The following is a 20,018-nucleotide window of genomic DNA, read 5'->3' as shown; positions in this document are numbered from 1 at the left end:
TGGCTCAGTCAGCGTCTGCCTCACGATCCTAGGAATCTGGGTTTGAACCGAGTCTGGACTGAGCAATGTTGTGTGTAATCACACCATCCCCCCTAGCAAGAGGCAAAACAATCTGTCCCTCGGAGAGGACATAAAATGGAGGTCCCGTATATGAGAGAGTCACAACTCATGCACGTAAAAGATCCCGCTTCTTAACCCGGTGAAGTGGTCCCACCTCACATCCAACTGGACCCCATGGAAGACCAGCTTAGCATAGCTGAAAATGGGCAATCCAGCCATCTTCTCAGATGGAAATGAAAAACAAAAACAAAACAAAACAAAACAAAACAAAACAAAACAAAACAAACTAGATGTTGGAGACACAATGGCAATGGAATCCAGACTGTGTTATACAGTGACGTAGTATTTATGAATCAGCCATCTTCGACTCTCTGTTATACGGGTCACATTTGTATTGTAAGAACATCTCAGTTACATGAAAGACTTTTCACAAAACACAAATCATTGACGGTCGTTTTTGCAGTGTTACACATCCTCATGGACAGAAGAAGTGTATTCTGTCATAGAACTTTATAAAATTACCGGTACCAGTATATGTATATCAAAGAAATATTCCAGGCAAACCACGATGAGGTCACTACTGTAAACGTGATAACAATACTTGTTGGAATATGTAACGCTCATGACGTATTACTTTTAACATCTTGTGGCATTTCTATAATATTCAATTAAATACTTGACCTGAAATATTAAATAAATGTAACTAAAACGTAGACTCACATGTATATTCAAGACATGTGTTCTCTTCAGATTGGAATCTCCTGACACAGTTCTATTAGTCAGTTCATTATTTCCGAGGTATACAATGTAGGTTTAAACTTTATTCTATATTCCGTGTATTCTACCATAGTGACACACTGAAGTTACTTGTTACATGAATCATGAATGTGTACTACATAATTAATGTACAGTCAGGTCTTTGTAATATCGTCGGTTTTGAAAACTTTTATATAAGTTCATTGGGTGAAAGAATGGAAGCCACTGACGTCTGAAACACAAATACTCATCTCAAAATCTCATTGCAGCGCCATAATTATTGTAGCCATTTTACATATTATTTCATCACGTGACATTCCATCGATAACGACACAATATGAATATGATATGGTTAAACAGATACAGACACAGAAACAGATACAGACTGTGCAGTTACATAGCGGGTTATCCCATAATCACGGTATAATGAATGAAAAAGAACAGTTTTTGAGAGGTTGCCGTATAGCACAATGTTTGTGGAAAGGGTATTTGTAAGCCAACAGTCGGTCATATATTTCGCTTGTTGTAAATATCAAATCGCACCGTCAAATCGGATTTGCTCATAATCATTAGTAAAACGCTTGAATAACTTACGCAGGCTCTCAAACCGAGATTGTTAAATTAGTTGATAAAAAGTATGAAAGATCTGATGTAAAACGATTTTGATCTGATTTTTTATGCGAGCATTCTTTTTTTTTTTACTACAAAACAGTGGGATATAATAATCTATACCATATTGCCTAAAAATAAGTTGTCAAGGGAGAAGCAGTAGTATACAATACTATGACTATATTACAGTCAAACTTGCCATTTCGACAATGTTCGAATAGTGTCCGCTGACGGATATTTGCATACTTGACCATACCTTGTTGGAGGCAGCGGACAGAGCTTCGCTGTCTTTGCGAGAAAAAAAAAATTCCACCATGCTATGTGTTGTCATGCAGATAAGATTAATCGCAATATTTCTTAATGCATGCAAAAAATTTCGTGAACAAAAAATGGTTACGCAGTTAACGACATACCAAATCTGTCACAAATTTCAAATTTTTTTCAGTCTCAAACAATGAAATACAGTATGTATGCATGTATGTTAGGGTATGTGGTGTGTGTGTGTGTGTGTGTGCGTGCGTGCGTGCGTGTGTGTATGGCTCACTTTGGGGATTTTAACCCTATACCTCGTGCTTAGATATATTAGCTTACCGGATACTTAATATTACAATAACTGCGTTGCATTTCATCTATTACCATGACACACTTGTAAAAAACATCATCTGGAATCGAGTAATGTTTATAACTCTTTTTATACGTTGTACTATACTGCTATATGAACGAATATATGGCACCCATTCAGAACAAATCCCACTAAAAGTTTACAATCAAAATGTCTACGTGTAGATGCTACACGTCATCAGAATCATTTACGGTATCTCTGGACACACTGTCCGGGGTCACCGATTCATACGATGGTGGCGCTTCAATCGGATCCGGTGAGGGCGGCACGTAGGGTGGCGGAGGACATGGGTCCGACGGCGATACCACCTCAAGGTGTGTTGAATTCGTCGAGTGCACGTATGTAGCGTTGGCGGTGCCGTCTACAGCAGAGGGAGATGGCTTTGACTTTCCTCCTCGGCAGCAACAATAAGCGATGAAGAAGAGCGTCACGAAAGCCGCAAGAGTGATGATGATTATCTGCCACGCCTCCAGACTGATACTTGAGTTTTCAGGACAAGGATCTAAGATAGAGGTAATCGAGAATAATAGAGACGTAAAATAGGACTATAAATGAGCGGGAATGTCATCTTATGGTATATACATGATGGGATAAGGCCCTTGACTTTAAAGCAGTTGCTTCTTGGTTCGAACATTGCTTTGTCGTTGTTAGTTGGCGCTCATATCCTCGGTGAACATGTCCCACTCATGTCCCACTGGACAACGGAGACGGGTACTTGTTATTTCCCACTGGACAAAATGTGTATGTATGAGAACCCAGCAATGCTTGAGGTAATCACAATAAAAGTATATACCCTCCTGGAGAATAGCGATTACTCTTAAGAGAGATACCATCAATAGATTAGACCTGGGTAATAATATATTGTTATCACATTCATCACTTTTCTAGGTATTATAGCAGTACATTGTAATTCTAATTGTTTATTCTGTTAGAATTTTTCCTTTTCTTTAGCACTTTATAACAATACGCTATGTGTTATGTGCTTTAAGCTGTTGTTTATTTTTGCTCAAAATTCGTCGGTCAATAGATTAACCACGTTCCTAGTAGTAAGCTGTTTAAAGGGAAGAGGGATTTTCCATTATAACTGCAATCAGTAAAGTACACAGTGCAAATTGCATACAGACAGATGATATCATACAGAATTCTGACTCAAGTACAATGTTCTCTGGCACTGGTTCTTTTTTTAATCGTAATGCACAAGTATTGTTTATATTTTTAGTGTTAGTCTTGATATTTATTTATTCCCCATCATTTTCTTCATATTTATGTATCTTCACAGACACATCCAGCATAACATCAGGGTAAATGAATATGTATAGGTCGGAGCTTTTGCCCTTGTACTTCAACGTGATACATGTCAATTAGTTTGACAAAATATTCTCTTCGCTATCTCACCCGTAGTTGTATAAGTTATTACAGGATCATAGGGAACGCACGTAACGAAGGCTAAGGAGTTGATGTCGGAGCAGCCACTGGTGTGGCCCCACGGCTCATGGTAGCATTCGAATATCTTGTCGACGTCAGACGGGCAATAGGAAAACTGGAACCAAACCTTAGGGTATTCCCACGCAGTTTCGTCGTACTCGTAGCTGTAGAGGTACCTCGAGTCAATCACGTTGGAGTGGCCAAGCTCCCTACACAGAACCTAGACAAGTTTAGGAAATAATTGAATAATCTTAACGCAGGGGAAAAACAATGGCGGATCGTTTCTAAAGCGTGGCAACATGAGTACCTATATACCACCTACAGAAAGCTCCCGGATATGAAGTATCATTGCAGTCGACATACTCACGTAGTTTCCGGTGAAAGTGGAGTCACATACAGCGCCCCATTGACCGTCTTTGAATATTTGAACCATTCCGAAGTCTTGATTGCTGTTCCCGTTGGCGTCAATCAATCTCACAGGATGATTCGCAACAGACTCTGCCTCAGCCACCACCAAAGAAAAAAAAAAATGCAGGATAGAGAGAAAAAAAAAGATGTGCACAATTTCATACAACCAAAGAGCTACTATAGTCGAGTCGCTAGTACTTCCTTGTTTTTATCCTACGTACAATTCGGTTTCAATTAGATTTACCAGTACTAACGTATGAACGTTCATGCTTAATGTATAATTATATGGTTATGTTTTTATGACACATGGACCTGCTTAAATCAGAGCCATAGCACTGTTATGTAGGATGAATTGATTCATGAATACGTTAGCATTATTTTGAACTTGTGTTACAATGTCTTACATGATACTATGAAAATGGAAATTGTTGCAACAACCATATCAGCTCAAATGAACACTCGATACATGGAAATACAAAGTTGTTAGTACTCTAATAATTATACGGATTTCAATGTGTCCTCATGTGACTATGTGCAATGTGTGTGTAGACGTAGTATGAAATTATGTATACATAAAAGTGATAAGGAATAGCCTACTCTATACCTACCCGTAGTATAGGGACACATACAGAAGTGTCAGGTTAAAAGGTAAGTGGTTCACTATAATGCTTCCTACTCACCATATGGATAGCACACCACTTCGGCAGCGTCATCAGGGGTATTATACGTATCGCCGTCACTCACCAGATCCACTCTATAGCAATCCTGGATTCGTTTCTCTGAGCCCAAACAATCCATGTTGTCGATAAGGATATCGCTCACGCCTCGCTGAAAAATAAGTTGGCTAAGATATCCAACAGTGGTTCCGGCGTAACCCAGTTGACGGCAACAAACTTCTCGCACCTCAGAGGACACAAAGGAATCGGTCAGCAAACCCCATTCTCCGTTCAAGAAGACGTCCACTCGACCCTGCTCGGAAAACTGGCTGCCGTCCAGTCGAATATCGAAATCTAGCCATCATTCATCATAGAATACAAATATATTATCTCTATAATTTGAAGACCTTTTGGAGTTGTGTCTGCGATCATCTTCTTTGAGCGAAATACATATCTTTACAATCTGATCACTTTACTGTGTAACAAATTAGACAAAATACTAGGTGTTACAAAAAAAAATCCCACTTTTGATCCTCAATAGTTAAAAAACTATATATCAGATAACACTTACATTTGTAGGAGCAATAGCTGAATAGTGTACAATTTTGTTTCAGGTAAATTGAAAATGCAACCATGATTCAGTTTCATTAAATTCAACATTATTTTTTTTTTATTTGGTTTCAGATTTTGCTCTATTTTCAACCCTCCGTACAAAACTTTAAGTTTGCACAGGGCTTACTAGTATTGGTGTGTACAATCTGTAGTTGACACCCAGGGGCCCGTTGCATAAAAGTTACTATTCATGGTAACTTTGCCATCCAATGGTAACTTCCATGGAATTCTTGATTTTGATTAGCTGTTGAGTATTGTTACCATGGTAGTTACCATTGGATGGCAAAGTTACCATAATTGTAACTTTTATGCAACGGGCCCCAGACAATGGTCCTGGACAATGGCCTGGATTGGAATGCTCTATTACATGAGGAATTCCACTTTCACAACTAGTCTTTATTCATTCTAAAATGTGGTGTATGCAAGCACATGGAAACATGTGTTTACTTTTTTTTTTTTAATGTGCATGCAATTCACCCTTTGTCATGAATTCAGACGAGCACTGCTCAGGGCAATCCACATGAATAATTAATAAATCATGTACCTTTGAGCAGAGCTCTGAACAGGTGGTAGCCATGTCCATTGTTCAGGGTCATTGTAAGCACACACTCACATACACATCATTGGTTCCTGTGTCAAATTCAAGTTTTGTACAGAGGGTTAAAATATCAAAATCTGGAACCTAACATTGAAATAAATCATGGATTTCATGAAACTAATATAGGCTTTGATATTCAAATCACCTCCGACTAAATTGTACACTTTTCAGCTATTACTCATATCAATGACAGTGTTATCTGATATACAGTTTTTGAACTATTAAGAATCAAAAGCGGGAAATGTTTTTGTAACACCTAGTAGAATCGCCTCAGTTAGTTAACATCCACTTCGCTTATTTGATTTTGACGTGACATGCGACAATGCGACTTAAAGTTGCACTGTTTGAAGACGATAACTTAATACTAGTATAACTATCCATAGCAAAACGGAAATCACGAACTCGGACGCAGGTAGTTTTAATGAGAACCAATCACCCTGTGGGTACTTTCCAGTCAAATTGTCTGATCCTCCATACCCCCTTTGTGGACGATGGGAATCAGGAATCATGTTTTAAAAACATATCAATCTTGGCTTGCGCAACTCCGGCTTATATAGATTACTTCATTGGATACAGAAATGATATTGCCAAGTTTGACAAAAGTTACTTTCGGTATAAAAATGACTGGGCAATAAACTTGCATTTTAGCGTGATTTGTGGATATATCCACCAATACGAACAACGTACCATGGTCCCTGAGTCAGCGAGTATACTGGCCACAAACGATTGATCTTTACCATTTGTTTACAGAGAAAATACTAATCATGTTGGATCTGTGTCAATCCAATGACTCAAACACGATGGTTATTACAGGAATTTTTTTTTTTTTTTTTACATTTTTAGTTGGCTGTCATAGCATTTAGATGAGGTTCCGAAACCTTCACTTGCTATGGCTGTGCAATAAAAGTGAACAGCGTCGCGAATTTGATTGGATGAATTAATAAGGGCTTACATCATTTACGTAGATAAACCCCTTTGCAGCCAATTGGCCTACTACCCTACAGCTATACTTTTTCCTTGTAACAGTATGATGGTTCTACATAAGAAGAGTGAAGGAAGGCTGCCGTACGTGATGTAGTGTGTACCAAAGAGAAAAGACATTGATTAGTAAGAGTAGATCCTGTATATGCCGGAGGCCAAAACCTTGGATAATATTATCGCTAGAATTTTCACGAGAATGCAAGTGTAATAGTGATATTGATCACAGGTCTCTTCCAGGTTGGAATGATTTGATCTTACCTTTGGGAGGTCCACATGTGACTTGAGCAATGTGATCAGAATCACACTCCGCGAAATTCAGTGTCCTGTAGGCACAGTCGCGTAACTGAGATTCCGTCCCCTCACATTGGTAATCCCTGTAAAATATATTTCCCTTCACACTCTCGAGCGAGACTGGTTTCGAGCTGCTAGCTTCCGTGTATCCCAGCTGGCGACAGACAACGGTTGCTTCCCTGCTCCCCCAGTCCTCGTCACAGATCAAACCGTTAGTAGTGTCTTCTCGATATCTCACGACCCCTTGAAAGGAGCTCGATCCACTGAGTAAGTCTATGACTTCACTAGGAACTGGTGATAAAAACAAACAAATATAACAAACATAAAACACAAACACACCGTCAAGAGACTGCACCTCGCAAGTACAAAATACGCAAGATCATGTTTCTATCAACTTCTACCAACAGGCCAGACGTAAAACAATCACTATTTGATCTTATTCCACCGAGTATTCGTGAGGGGTTATTGTGTCCTATAAATAAAAACATTTGGTTAACTTCGTACATCAAGATTAATTTGGAAATAATTTAACGAACATCAAGATTGATTTGGAAAATGATTTGAGTACATGAAGATTAATTAGAAAAATGATATGAGTTTACATGTTTTTTCGTCCTCAAATAAAACCTCATTCTGTTTACATTCGCAGCGCATGTATTGAGAGATTGACACAAAGTGATTCCTATATGTACAAAGAACGTAATTATGAAGATGTATCAAAGGAAGGCCTGTCATCCTACCGTTACATACGACACCTGCCATCTGAGCAGACTCGGCATTACAGTTCTCATTGTTGGCCCATCCACTTGACGGACAGTCAGAAAGACTAGCCTCGCTTCCGTTACATTGCAAACCATCTAGTAACACGGGTGTATCGACACTCGGCACTGCCTTTATCGAGCGAGCTCCCAGTGGATGTCCCAACTGTTTACAGAATACGTGCGCGTCTTCGATGCTCCACTCGTGTGTGCAGATCGTCCCCCACGTGCCTCCGTAGAACACCTCCACTCGACCCTCATCCGGGTAGTCTCCGCCCACCAGACGAACAGCTAAAAACCGGTAAATGGGATTGCAAAATCCAATTTAAAATCAACAAAGAAATTATAAAAAACGAAGAAAGCTTAAGCGGCAAACATGATGATGCCAAATTAACAAAGATGAGAGTCCATGGAACGTAATATTCATACTTCTGGAACGGCGCGACATCGATGCACAAAACTGGATTTAATGATTAGCGGTACTACTTCAATCAACGACGATAATCATCTCGTCTTTCTGTAAGTTTATGTCGAACGAGGGAGGAATCACCCTACCTCATTGGTCGAACATTAATTTTATGGAAGCTTTACTCCTCGATCGCTGCTCATACAAAGGTACAAACATTTGGTACGTGTGTTTGTATGATGATTGGGGGATCAACGTGGATCTTAGGAGTACTCATGCAGACATCGAATGAATCTTCTTGATCCGCATTGTACCCCATGGGGTACATTGATTCACCGCTTGCGTTATTGGTGGGTGGGTTTCAGGGGCGCAACTGTGTTGCGGTGGTAACACTGGAGAGGGGTAAGAAACAATTCTCAAGCTTACTTATGTCGTCGCACACCACTCCTGCGTCTTCCTTATGGGAACAGTCATGGATTCCCCACCCCTTTTCCACTGGACAATGTCGCAAAAGTCTCTGTCTCTGCCAGTAGTAGTGGCTACATGCAACCCCATCGAGCAGAATCGGGCCTGTTCCTTGACCGAAAGGTGGTTCAGAACGAGATGGAGAAGGGTTTGTACGAGCTTCTAACGCGTCGGGATAACCCAGCTCTCGGCATGCGACCTGTGCGTCGTAGATATCCCAGTCGTCATCACACACAGTTCCCCATTCTCCAGACTCGCTGAGGACTTCTATGCGTCCCTCAGAAGGTGTTGAGCCGTTGACCAGCCGAAGGCTTCCTAATGATAACGTTGAAGAAAACTCCCACATGAAAAACTTGCTCGTGACTGATGATCGCAATATTATTGAAGTGTGGGTATTATGTCACTTGATTTGAAGCCATGGGCGTAAATCCCGGGGGGGGGGGGATGGGGGGATATATCCCCCCCCCCCCTGAAATGGAGGAGGGGGGGGGGATGGCCTGTACAATCATCCCCCCTGAATTTTAAGGGGAAAAAATGGAGGAAGCAGAAATGTGATTGTATCAATTTTGGCATATTGCATGACGTTTGTACGCCGGCCTTCAGACAGGTAACAGAGCTGAACAGTATTCTATCTTGTAGGAAAATGTATACATCATTTTCTCAAGCGCTCGCTCGCTTCGCTCGCTCGCGAAGAAAGTAACATTGACATACACTGTAAGGTATGGCTCAGACGTTGACAACGTCAATATAGGCCTACATGTAGGCCTAAACATGCTATGACGCGAGTAACTGGGGACCATCTGCAAAATATGTACGAAAACAAACAAACAAACAGTAACAAAAACTATATCGCCATAATTGAACCCCCTCCATTTCCTGAATCATTCCTGAGAAACGACAGTGACTAATGACTCAGTCAGGATACATCTATGGGCAATACCCAGGGAAGATCAGGGGCGTCGAATCTATGGGGGGGGGGGGCGCAAAGGGGCATTTGCCCCGCCCCTGCGGAAGTGTTTAGGCAGACAAATAATTTATCCCCCAAGCAATTCCCGAGATGAGGACAAATCTCGAACTTTCTTAATGGAAAATTGTCGAAAAATCGCCAGAACTCTGCACCAGATCGTTGTATTCCAATCATAAACATGCAAAAGCTCCGCTATACAGGATCCATTTCGATAAACTTTGTACAATTTTGACATTGACGTATATTTCCCTAATTTATCAAAGAGTGTGCAGCAGATCTTTCTTTCAAAAGCGAAAAATATAGCTACAAACGGCAGTTTTTGGAGTGTAAAATGTCAAAATTTTCAAGCTCGCTCGCTTCGCTCACTCGCATTTAATCATTATTCCATTCTCCTGATGTTGCTGCCAGTAATTGCCAGCAGTTTTCGCCCGATGCGCCCCTTAATTTCCAAAGCGAAATATATAGCTACAAACGGCAGTTTGGGATCTGTAAAATGTCAAAATTTTCAAGCTCCCTCTCTTCGCTCGCTCGCATTTAATCATTATTCCATTCTGCTGATGTTGCTGCCAGTAATTGCCAGCAGTTTTCGCCCGATGCGCCCCCTTAATTTCCAAAGCGAAAATATAGCTACAAACGGCAGTTTTGGGATTGTAAAATGTCAAAATTTTCAAGCTCGCTCTTCTCGCTCGCTCGCATTTAATCATTATTCCATTCTCCTGATGTTGCTGCCAGTAATTGCCAGCAGTTTTCTTCCGGTGCGCCCCCCTTAATATCCAAAGCGAAAAATATAGCTACAAACGGCAGTTTTGGGACTGTAAAATGTCATAATTTTCAAGCTCGCTCGCTTCGCTCACTCGCATTTAATCATTATTCCATTCTCCTGATGTTGCTGCCAGTAATTGCCAGCAGTTTTCTTCCGGTGCGCCCCCTTAATATCCAAAGCGAAAAATATAGCTACAAACGGCAGTTTTGGGATTGTAAAATGTCAAAATTTTCAAGCTCGCTCTCCTCGCTCGCTCGCATTTAATCATTATTCCATTCTCCTGATGTTGCTGCCAGTAATTGCCAGCAGTTTTCTTCCGGTGCGCCCCCCTTAATATCCAAAGCGAAAAATATAGCTACAAACGGCAGTTTTGGGACTGTAAAATGTCAAAATTTTCAAGCTTGCTCGCTTCGCTCGCTCGCATTTAATCATTATTCCATTCTCCTGATGTTGCTGCCAGTAATTGCCAGCAGTTTTCTTCCGGTGCGCCCCCTTAATATCCAAAGCGAAAAATATAGCTACAAACGGCAGTTTTGGGACTGTAAAATGTCAAAATTTTCAAGCTCGCTCGCATTTAATCATTATTCCATTCTCCTGATGTTGCTGCCAGTAATTGCCAGCAGTTTTCGCCCGATGAGAGCGAGTTTGAAAATTTTTATATTTTACAGTCCCAAAACTGCCGTTTGTAGATATTTTTTCGCTTTGGAAATTAAGGGGGCGCATCTGGCGAAAACTGCTGGCAATTACTGGCAGCAACATCAGGAGAATGGAATAATGATTAAATGCGAGCGAGCGAAGCGAGCGAGCTTGAAAATTTTGACATTTTACAGTCCAAAAACTGCCGTTTGTAGCTATATTTTTCGCTTTGGAAATTAAGGGGGGCTCACCGGGCGAAAACTGCTGGCAATTACTGGCAGCAACATTACTGGCAGCTCCCCTTAATTTCCAAAGCGAAAATATAGCTACAAACGGCAGTTTTGGGACTGTAAAATATCAAAATTTTCAAACTCGCTCTCTTCGCTTGCTGGCATTTAATCATTATTCCATTCTCCTGATGTTGCTGCCAGTAATTGCCAGCAGTTTTCGCCCGGTGCGCCCCCCCCCCCCCTTAGTTTCCAAAGCGAAAAATATAGCTTCAATCGGCAGTTTTGGGACTGTAAAATATCAAAATTTTCAAGCTCGATCGCTTCGCTCGCTCGCATTTAATCGCTATGCCATTCTCCTGATGTTGCTGCCAGTAATTGCCAGCAGTTTTCGCCCGGTGCGCATCCGCCCCCTTAATTTCCAAAGCGAAGAATATAGTTACAAACGGCAGTTTGGGGACTGTAAAATGTCAAAATATTCAATGCAAAAAGATTTCACCGTGGGAGGGGGAAATCCCCCTACCATACCCTCCCTCCCTCCCCCCCCCCCCCCCCCGCTTGCTTCGCTCCCTCACATAACCGCTCCTCCTATACAAATCCTGTCTACGCCGGTGATAGGCCCCATTATTTAGTAGGCCTTCACAGTGATGTCGCACAGGCGGAGCAAGAGCTGAAATCCCACGATTTAGTCATTCAATAATATATTGTGAATATTTCATTTTCTTATTGTTTTTTTTAAGAAAAGAAAACAAAATTTTCACCAAAAGTGTGCACCAGATCGCTGAATTTCAGGTCTGAAAATGCAAAATCTTCCACGTGTGGGAGAGGGATACCCCCCCCCCCCATACCCTCCCCCGTTCGGTCGTTCCGCTCCCTCTCACAGGTATTTAAAAAAAAAAAAAAATGTTTTCATACTTTTAAGGTCTGATTTTCCGCCGAAAGTCATCTGACAAGCAAAAAAAAAAAAGCAACAAGAACAAAAAGTCTTCATATTTTTGCTGCCACTTTCCTCCCACTTTATATTTCGTGCAAAAGAGCGGGACATCCGATCCCTGTAAAGTGTGTGCGTGTGTGTGTGTGGGGGGGGGGCACCAAGCTTCTCCCCCCCCCCCCCCCCCCCAGGGCTGCGCCGGTCCGGTTATGGGCTTGTAATCGTGGTGATGGTGACCATCCCCCCCCCCCCCCCACTCCTCAGTACGGATTTACGCCGTTGTTTGAAGCACACAAATTCATAACTTATCGGCATCAGGAATTGACATAGCAAAATAAGCATCAAGTCACACTATGTATCTACCTCTTTACCCTTAGGTTATCTGCAAAATTCACGAGTCCGAAAGCTATATATGAAAATCAGTTAAACCTCATTTACTTCTTCATTTTTGGAGTTACCGGTTTTACTCGTACACAGAACAATTAAGATACGAAAATAAGTAGATTCATCACATCCCAGGACGATGGGGTTGTTACGAATGGGTGATGTTGCCGAATATTCCGAAGAGTCATAATCCGAAAATGCTAGATAAGTTTCGTTGATTACCTCGATGTTCACTAAACCTATAATGAAAAAGGTTCGTTGATTCGAATATTATTATATTTTGTAGCGTTATTCCCAAGGTTCGTAATTCCGAAAGTGAAATAAGGTTCGTCATTCAGAGGGTTTGTAAATTCGAAAATGAAATACGTTTCGTTATTCCGTAGATTCATTCATCTGAAAATTAAATAAGGTCCGTTAACGTAAAAAATATCTATATACATCGTTTTTAAATTGACAAACCTTTTTTTTTAATTTCCTTTTCGGATTGACGAAGCTTAAAAAAAGGCCGGAACCCTTTTACGTTTTATGAATCAATAACGAAAATTCGGCAAAAAAACCCCCTAAATCTATAGTTGGATTCTTCGGAATTACGAACTGTAACTATGGAATGCTCGAAGCGAGTGGCCTTCTGCTGCTCATTTCATTTATGCATTCATCAACTTAAGACTTAATCAATGGATGCATCTAAAAGAGGAATGCGACATACATGGCTCTTTACCTTGAGTTGTGCACGTTACGGCAGCAATTTTTGATTCGTGGCAACTCTTGACGCCTACGCCGGCATGCTGACAGGTTGATATGTTGGATTCAAGGCCATTACACTGCACTTTATCCAAGAGTACGGGGCTATTTCCTCGCCCAAATGGTGAAGCTACCAGAGCCACGTCAGCCCCGACGTATCCGAGTTGTTTGCAGACGACTGCAGCATCATTGGGTCCCCACAGATTGTCACAAATTGCTCCCCAAGTATCGTCAAGAAAGACTTCAACACGACCCTCAGAGTCAACGCTGCCGTCGACGAGTTGAACCGACCAGGGAGCTGCAATTCAACCGAAGAGAGAATTAATTGTTATACGACGACTGTACTCAGTCTATTATATTCAGGGCATTAAAAAGCACAGATATCATCTTCAACATTCATAGACAGCTGATGAACGGCACAGATCAGAGTTGCTCAAGTCGGCAACGATTATCTGTATGATTATTTGCATGTAGCTGCTTTTTATGAGGAAGCAAATCAAGGTCTGTGAACCCACTTCTTCAGTAGTTGTGAAACTGTTAAAATGAACTGGGCTCATTTTTTGATCGAAAACGGTTGTAGACTCGTGCTTCGAAGAGTTTTGTAACCTCATACAATAATGTTCTGGGGTAGTGATTGTGGTTGTAGGGTAATCACGGTAGAAAAACTGATGGTTACGCTTATACAAAAGTACACAGCATTAACAAAAAACGACTCGGAGAATGAATGCACCATAAATGCACTGTAATCCATTCTGCTGGACCGACTGCTGAATGTTCACAACTTATTTTAATTTTCAAAATATTGTTCTGCGTTTATTAAACCCTAGTAACCTGTTCACGTTACTTTGATGTCTCGTTACAGTGTGTGACGAAACAAAAATTCAAACGCTGGTTATCCCCTGTTGTTAAGAATCGAGTCGTTTTCTGTATAGAGCCCGGTGAAATGAGTTATGTTTTCCTTTGCTTTTCTGATGATTTCATGAGTAATTCATGACGATGAATAGCATGTGTTGGCCCTTCAAAAGAATATTGCAGGTCTATTAAGACGGTGTTCATCACTTGCACCTAGCTTGCTTGTACGTTACATCGGGTCTAATTCCTACATGTTCATATCAACGAACGTCCTTTATCAAAGTAGGTTTATACAATTGTAGTAATTCTTTGTCTTAATGTTGCGATTTGCAGGCCACTTGCACCTTGCTAGCATATAAATACGTTGAATCAGGTCGAATTCCAACATATATCAACGTCATCACCTTTTATCAATAGACAGGCCCGTAAGGGGGGGGGGGGTGGGTTCAGGCTGGGGTCCCGCCCCATATTACTTCTTGGTATTGCTCGGTATGCGTAAAATAACGGAACTGAACATATTAAACTTAAACTACTAAAAGGTCCTCTTTTTAAATTCTGAAACCCCATAAAATCCCTAATTACGGGCCTGATAGAGGTTTAATAGCTATTCCTTATTGCTCACCATTACGAAGGGACGGCGGACCAAAGGTCTTTACGGTCGTTACATTACATGTCCCTTTATCTATATTAGTCACTCTTCAGTCTCTGCGAGAGAAGTACACAGGAGATGAGCAAACACGAGACCAGTCTAAATTGCTTACTCACCATAAAAAAAAAATAAAAAAAAATGACGTCAAATGAGTCAATATTCTGAAATCTGTATCTCTTTTGAAGCCTTCAGTTCCTCGCACTGAAATTATATTGTGGTGTCTTGTTCACCTGTCTTTTTACTCTCAAACCATAGACATACTGGTTATGACAGATAAAATCAGCAAGGAACGGGGAGCCGTATGTACAATCTTGTCTTGCAACCATTCGCGCGTAGGTCTAATCAAAATGAGACCTCTGCGAATAAAGCTCAGAAAGCACACACAAGCACGCCACACAGATATGAACTTGCAGGTCGCCATGTCGGTATCTATATCATGTGATCTCATTTTCACATGTATTTTGTTAATCTATACGTTTTTGCAATTGTTACAAATATGTTCCGCTTATACATTGTATATAATTTTTCTGTTTATTTCATGGAAAAAAATAGATCTGAATTTGAATTTGAATCTATTGCATGACATAACTACACATGAATTCTTTATCTACCACTGTTTGATGTAATACGTATAGTGATTCTACCTTCCTCCTGCTCTTACACTTACAAGTCCTTTTCACCTATTATATATTATAAGGGTTTATCATTCCATATAAGACCCAACGTTAAATTCAATTCCACACAGTTATCTAGTGTAATGATCGTGCATGAATACTGATTGGGTACATTGTGTACAATCTAAAGCTCCAAGTAAATGACGTCCTTACGTCGAGATATTTTTATGGTAGTGATTAGCAATCAGTTGCTTATTCTGCGTCTATGTATAGGGCAACTGACAATCAGTTTCAATTAAACCAACGCGATTTCATGGTAATTTGAATGAATACCCGCTGCATACCATAAAAATTAGAACCAGCATTTTGCTGTCGGGCTGAAGCTCGGTGGTCCCGTGGGCAAGACGCCTGTCCGATGAACAGGAGGTTGTAGGTTTGAATCCAGCCCGAGTACCATTGCCCATGAAGTTGTTATCATGGCTAATACTAAAACACTGATTAGTTCGGTTTTTACGTGGATGTAAGGCAACTTGTTAATCAAATTTAGGTTAGATGCAGGCAACAATCCTTTTCACGGAAGACTGTGAATATTGCCATGTCGACTTCCATACACAGGACTTTTAATGATGGTGTCTTATACAACTGATTTTCAGAGACATCTAAAATTGTGACACAGGCATGATTTTACCGAACGCATCAAAGACTTTTCAAAGTGAATTCTTGCCAAGAGTGTCAATCATGTTTCATAGAAAACAAACAATCATATTCACAAATAATCAAAGCACGCGCATGCACGCACAAATAATATTCCAAAGCATATTAGTATACACACATACACGCATAATATGTACACATATATTATATATATATAATATATGCGTGTGTGTCAAGTTTTACATTACACCTTTAAAAAGCAATATGGCATTTTATAGGGCCTACTCTGTATGTGTGTATATATATATATTGTATAAATAAATGTAAACACGTCATGTTCAAAAATAAATGAATAAATAAAGATACACATGTATATGTAGAGAGAGAGAAAAAAAGAGGGGGAAAGGGAAAGAGTATAAAATTCTGTCGTTCTGCATTTTTTTTTTTTCATTAAGACGAAGCTACAGCGATTAAATGCAATGGACGGGGGAGGGGAGGGGAATCAAACAATAATTGCTACTTACCCGTTGTGTTTTCAGTTTGACTTCTACTGACCGTCAACCACATCAAGTACATGGACAAGTAAACCACGAGGCAGGTCGTGTCTCTTGACATAGTTATTCCCGTCAGGATTTTCGTGTGAAAAGGTAAAACGGCACTCTATGCAGTAGCTGGCATTATACCACGCTATGATGAAGACAAAACCTTATAAAATTAGTAACTCAGTCTTAGCATGACTGCGTATACTCTCTGATTCAAGCCTCGAATCCAAGCTTCCAGGTGTTGGTACATGATCATTGTATAGTCCGAGAAAATGCGTGCGATTTGCCTCGTTGTTACTCCCCTATGTATTTCTGGCACACAACAGCAAACATGGTATTATAAACATGATAAAGAAACACGGGCAAGAGCAAATAATCGTTATGATTTCGGCATCCCGAGTGAGCGTAACAGTGCCATTTTATTACATCACTCCCCTCCCCCCCCCCCCCCGCCCGTTCTATTTTTGCAGCCCTTAACGGTGTGTTCGGTACCTCTCATAAGCCGTATGCTCCGTTGGCATATTCCACATCTGGCGTGTATTTGGCTCGTGATTATTACATTCGTGGAGGAATAAAATCCGGCATAGGGTTTATGTACGTACATTATGATGAATCGCTCTTCTATGTTATCACATATCGTTCTTATATAGACCCGCACACTTGGTCAAAGTTAAGACCTTCTATCACTGTTGCACTTAGACGAGATAACTAGAAACGCTCTGCTCAGGACAGAATGACACCCGGTCAATTACACACAAATAGGCTTAATATATCCCGTATCAAATGAATGGTACAATTTTGGTTGAGCTGGCCTTTGGGTTTCCAACGTTTGTTTTTCATGATATTTTTTATGATAATGAGAAACCTCTTATGAAGTATGAAAGAGCACATAATTCTAAGGGGAACTCAAAGTTTATTTGATGAAAATCAGTTGTGCAATGAACTGGATAAGATAGCCAAAACAAAGCGATCATTATAAAAGGTGGGACCCGCATTTTACAAGGCTCGATTTGTACTACCTTGTTTTAGGGTATCTCAGCCATTTCCAAACCGATTTTCATCAAATAAACTTAGAATTCTTCTTAGAAATGTATGCTTTTTAACATTCCATAAAGTGGTTTCTAAGTATCTTAACAAAAGATAAAAAGCTGAATTCTCACCTCAACCAATAATCCCTTTAAATGTAATCTGTAATTGGTGCAACGCTTTCATTGCTCACGCGTGTAGGACTACATACATACACTTTTCACACACACATACACACACACACACACACACACACACACACACATATATATATATATATATATATATATATATATATATATGTAATCTACATTTCCACTTGTGAATATGTTTAATAATTATGTGCGCGCGCGCGCGTGTGTGTGTGTGTGTGTGCATATTAATGCTCCTCGCATTATCAAACAGAGCATGAATTCTTGATCTAGGGCCTACACATTTCAACGGAATAATTCAAATACCGACTTGGCAGTGCCAAAATACCACGTATCGAATTGACCAACAACAACAAAAAAATCCCACTACTCTACTCTCACAAGGGGATTAAATGTTTCTACGCCATGCTTTGCATTGATCGCACATTTGGGATGATGGAGAAAAAATTGCAATGAAATGGACGTATTTCGTGCCTGCTCCCCCACACACAGGACGTTCGGTCAATACACAGCCAGCTGAAAATTTCTTCTGACTGATCGCGTTCTTTATGCTCTGGTCGTCAAACATTCAATAATCATCAAAGCAAAAGAAAGCGTAGTCGATTTCGAAGGTATAAAATATCCACGGCTGGATACCAATGCCATACGTTTTGGTTATTGCCTTCTTCGAAGACTTGAAAGTCAAGACGAGTGAGCGAGATATCAATTACGGTGTAAATCAAAGAAAAAGAAGGGAACAACAACGACGGAATCTTACGACGCCTGGCATCCGGTTTAACGTTCACGAAGTCGTATGTGGCAGCTGTTCTGGGCTATTTGAGTCTCATAATTTCAGAACGTCGAGAAGTAATTAAATCGTAATGTATCCTCACACACACATCACTCTTTCGCCGTGTCCGTGGTGTGGAAAGAAGATAGTTCGCCATTCGCCTTGCCTATACACCAAGTAGAGAATGCTACGTGGATAGATAATTATATTGACTTGATATACTGCACATCAATAACCATCCCGTCAAAGGAATGATACTTAACAATCAATACTCGCGAAAAAAAAAGTAAGATTGGACGCGATAAGCCCGTCGAAGTTGTATTCTACGGATTTTCCTTTCATAATGATCTGACTGATAACCAAGTGCTCTGAAAGGATTGAAGCTATTACAAAAGCGATCAGATTTTACAGAAGTCATGCTTGTGTCCCCGGAGCAGTAAATGGGTGTATTTGAGGGCAAAATGTTACTTGATAAGAGTAAAAGCGAGCTGAGTGTAAAGCTCACAGCTTGGCTAGTGCATGAAGCGAAAAGATGTAGACATTTTCCTACAGGATTTACTGCGGACTGTATCGCCAAGTTCACATCAGAGTTAGATGGTGAATGAACACAATGTCGCAAAGCCGATTTCATCAACTGACTATTTCTAAGCAATGACCGAAAATGTGCTCTTTTGTGTAAACAAAAACCTTTTTTGAAGGACAAAACGTATCGCATTCTTGTCATAGTGAACAAAAGTGAAATTATCCGCTCTGCATGATATTTTGAAATTCAAATACGTCATGGATAAGCTGCTAGAATGTCGCACTCATCGCTTGAACGCGATGACACGAGCGGAGATCATGCCTGCCACCATGCTACAAGCCAGCAGCGTCAACGAACTCCAGACAATGCGGAGCAACGAGGCAGCACGAAAGCGGCTCGACTTCGATCTCGACGCCCTGTCGCGCCAGGAGAGCCGCCGGCTCGAGGGCATGGTCGCTGAGCAGCAGCGCACTCGGGAAGAGATCCACCGCGTACGAACTACGAAGAGTAGGAGCGTGGAAGAGTGGTTTGAGGCTTGCAGGGGCCGAGCGGAGAGGGAGAGGGAAGCCGACCGGAAAAGGATCAGGGAGACAATGATACTCGCTAAGAGACAGTCGATTGCCTTGGGATTAGCTGGAGAAGCCGCGCTCAGACGATCGGAGCGATCCTCTGGGATAATGGCGCCAAACCATCGCCTGGGCGGGTCGTCTGCTCTGTCTAATTCTTCATCGGAAAGTGACAAAGACAGTTGTGAATCCCAAAGGACAAACATTCACCAGAATGACACCATTCGGCAGCACCTCATGAGTAATACTTTGGACGATGAGTTTCGGCCGACAAAACATCGGCCTCGTCGACATCGTCTCCGTTCTCGTTTTCCACCCATCACTGGCTCTTGACTCGGAGGGATAATTTTAAAGACGATACGTCTCGACAAGGAC

At 40.9% G+C, this 20,018-nt stretch overlaps 1 protein-coding gene across 1 annotated transcript; it reads right to left on the bottom strand.

Annotated features, from left to right (window-relative positions):
* Positions 1-2,214: 2,214 nt before the first annotated feature.
* LOC140229867 (scavenger receptor cysteine-rich domain-containing group B protein-like) lies at positions 2,215-16,680 on the bottom strand. Its single transcript, XM_072310106.1, has 9 exons — positions 16,590-16,680; positions 13,274-13,594; positions 8,609-8,962; positions 7,759-8,067; positions 6,986-7,309; positions 4,561-4,890; positions 3,840-3,970; positions 3,443-3,692; positions 2,215-2,549 (listed from the first exon to the last, which is right to left on the bottom strand). The coding sequence occupies exons 1-9, from the start codon at positions 16,678-16,680 to the stop codon at positions 2,215-2,217; spliced, it is 2,445 nt and encodes an 814-aa protein (XP_072166207.1).
* Between the last annotated feature and the right edge of the window lie 3,338 nt (positions 16,681-20,018).

Source organism: Diadema setosum, chromosome 1, assembly GCF_964275005.1.
Source record: "Diadema setosum chromosome 1, eeDiaSeto1, whole genome shotgun sequence".
NCBI classification, from domain to species: domain Eukaryota; kingdom Metazoa; phylum Echinodermata; class Echinoidea; order Diadematoida; family Diadematidae; genus Diadema; species Diadema setosum.
This window is presented reverse-complemented; position numbering and strand designations above follow the sequence as displayed.

Coding starts and splice junctions, on each gene's coding strand:
- LOC140229867 (XM_072310106.1), bottom strand. CDS start 16,680: ATGTCAAGAGACACGACCTGCCTCGTGGTTTACTTGTCCATGTACTTG. Junction 8,963..13,273: donor CGTAACGTGCACAACTCAAG/GTAAAGAGCCAT, acceptor CGTTATCATTAG/GAAGCCTTCGGCTGGTCAAC. Junction 2,550..3,442: donor AATAACTTATACAACTACGG/GTGAGATAGCGA, acceptor CCTCTATCTTAG/ATCCTTGTCCTGAAAACTCA.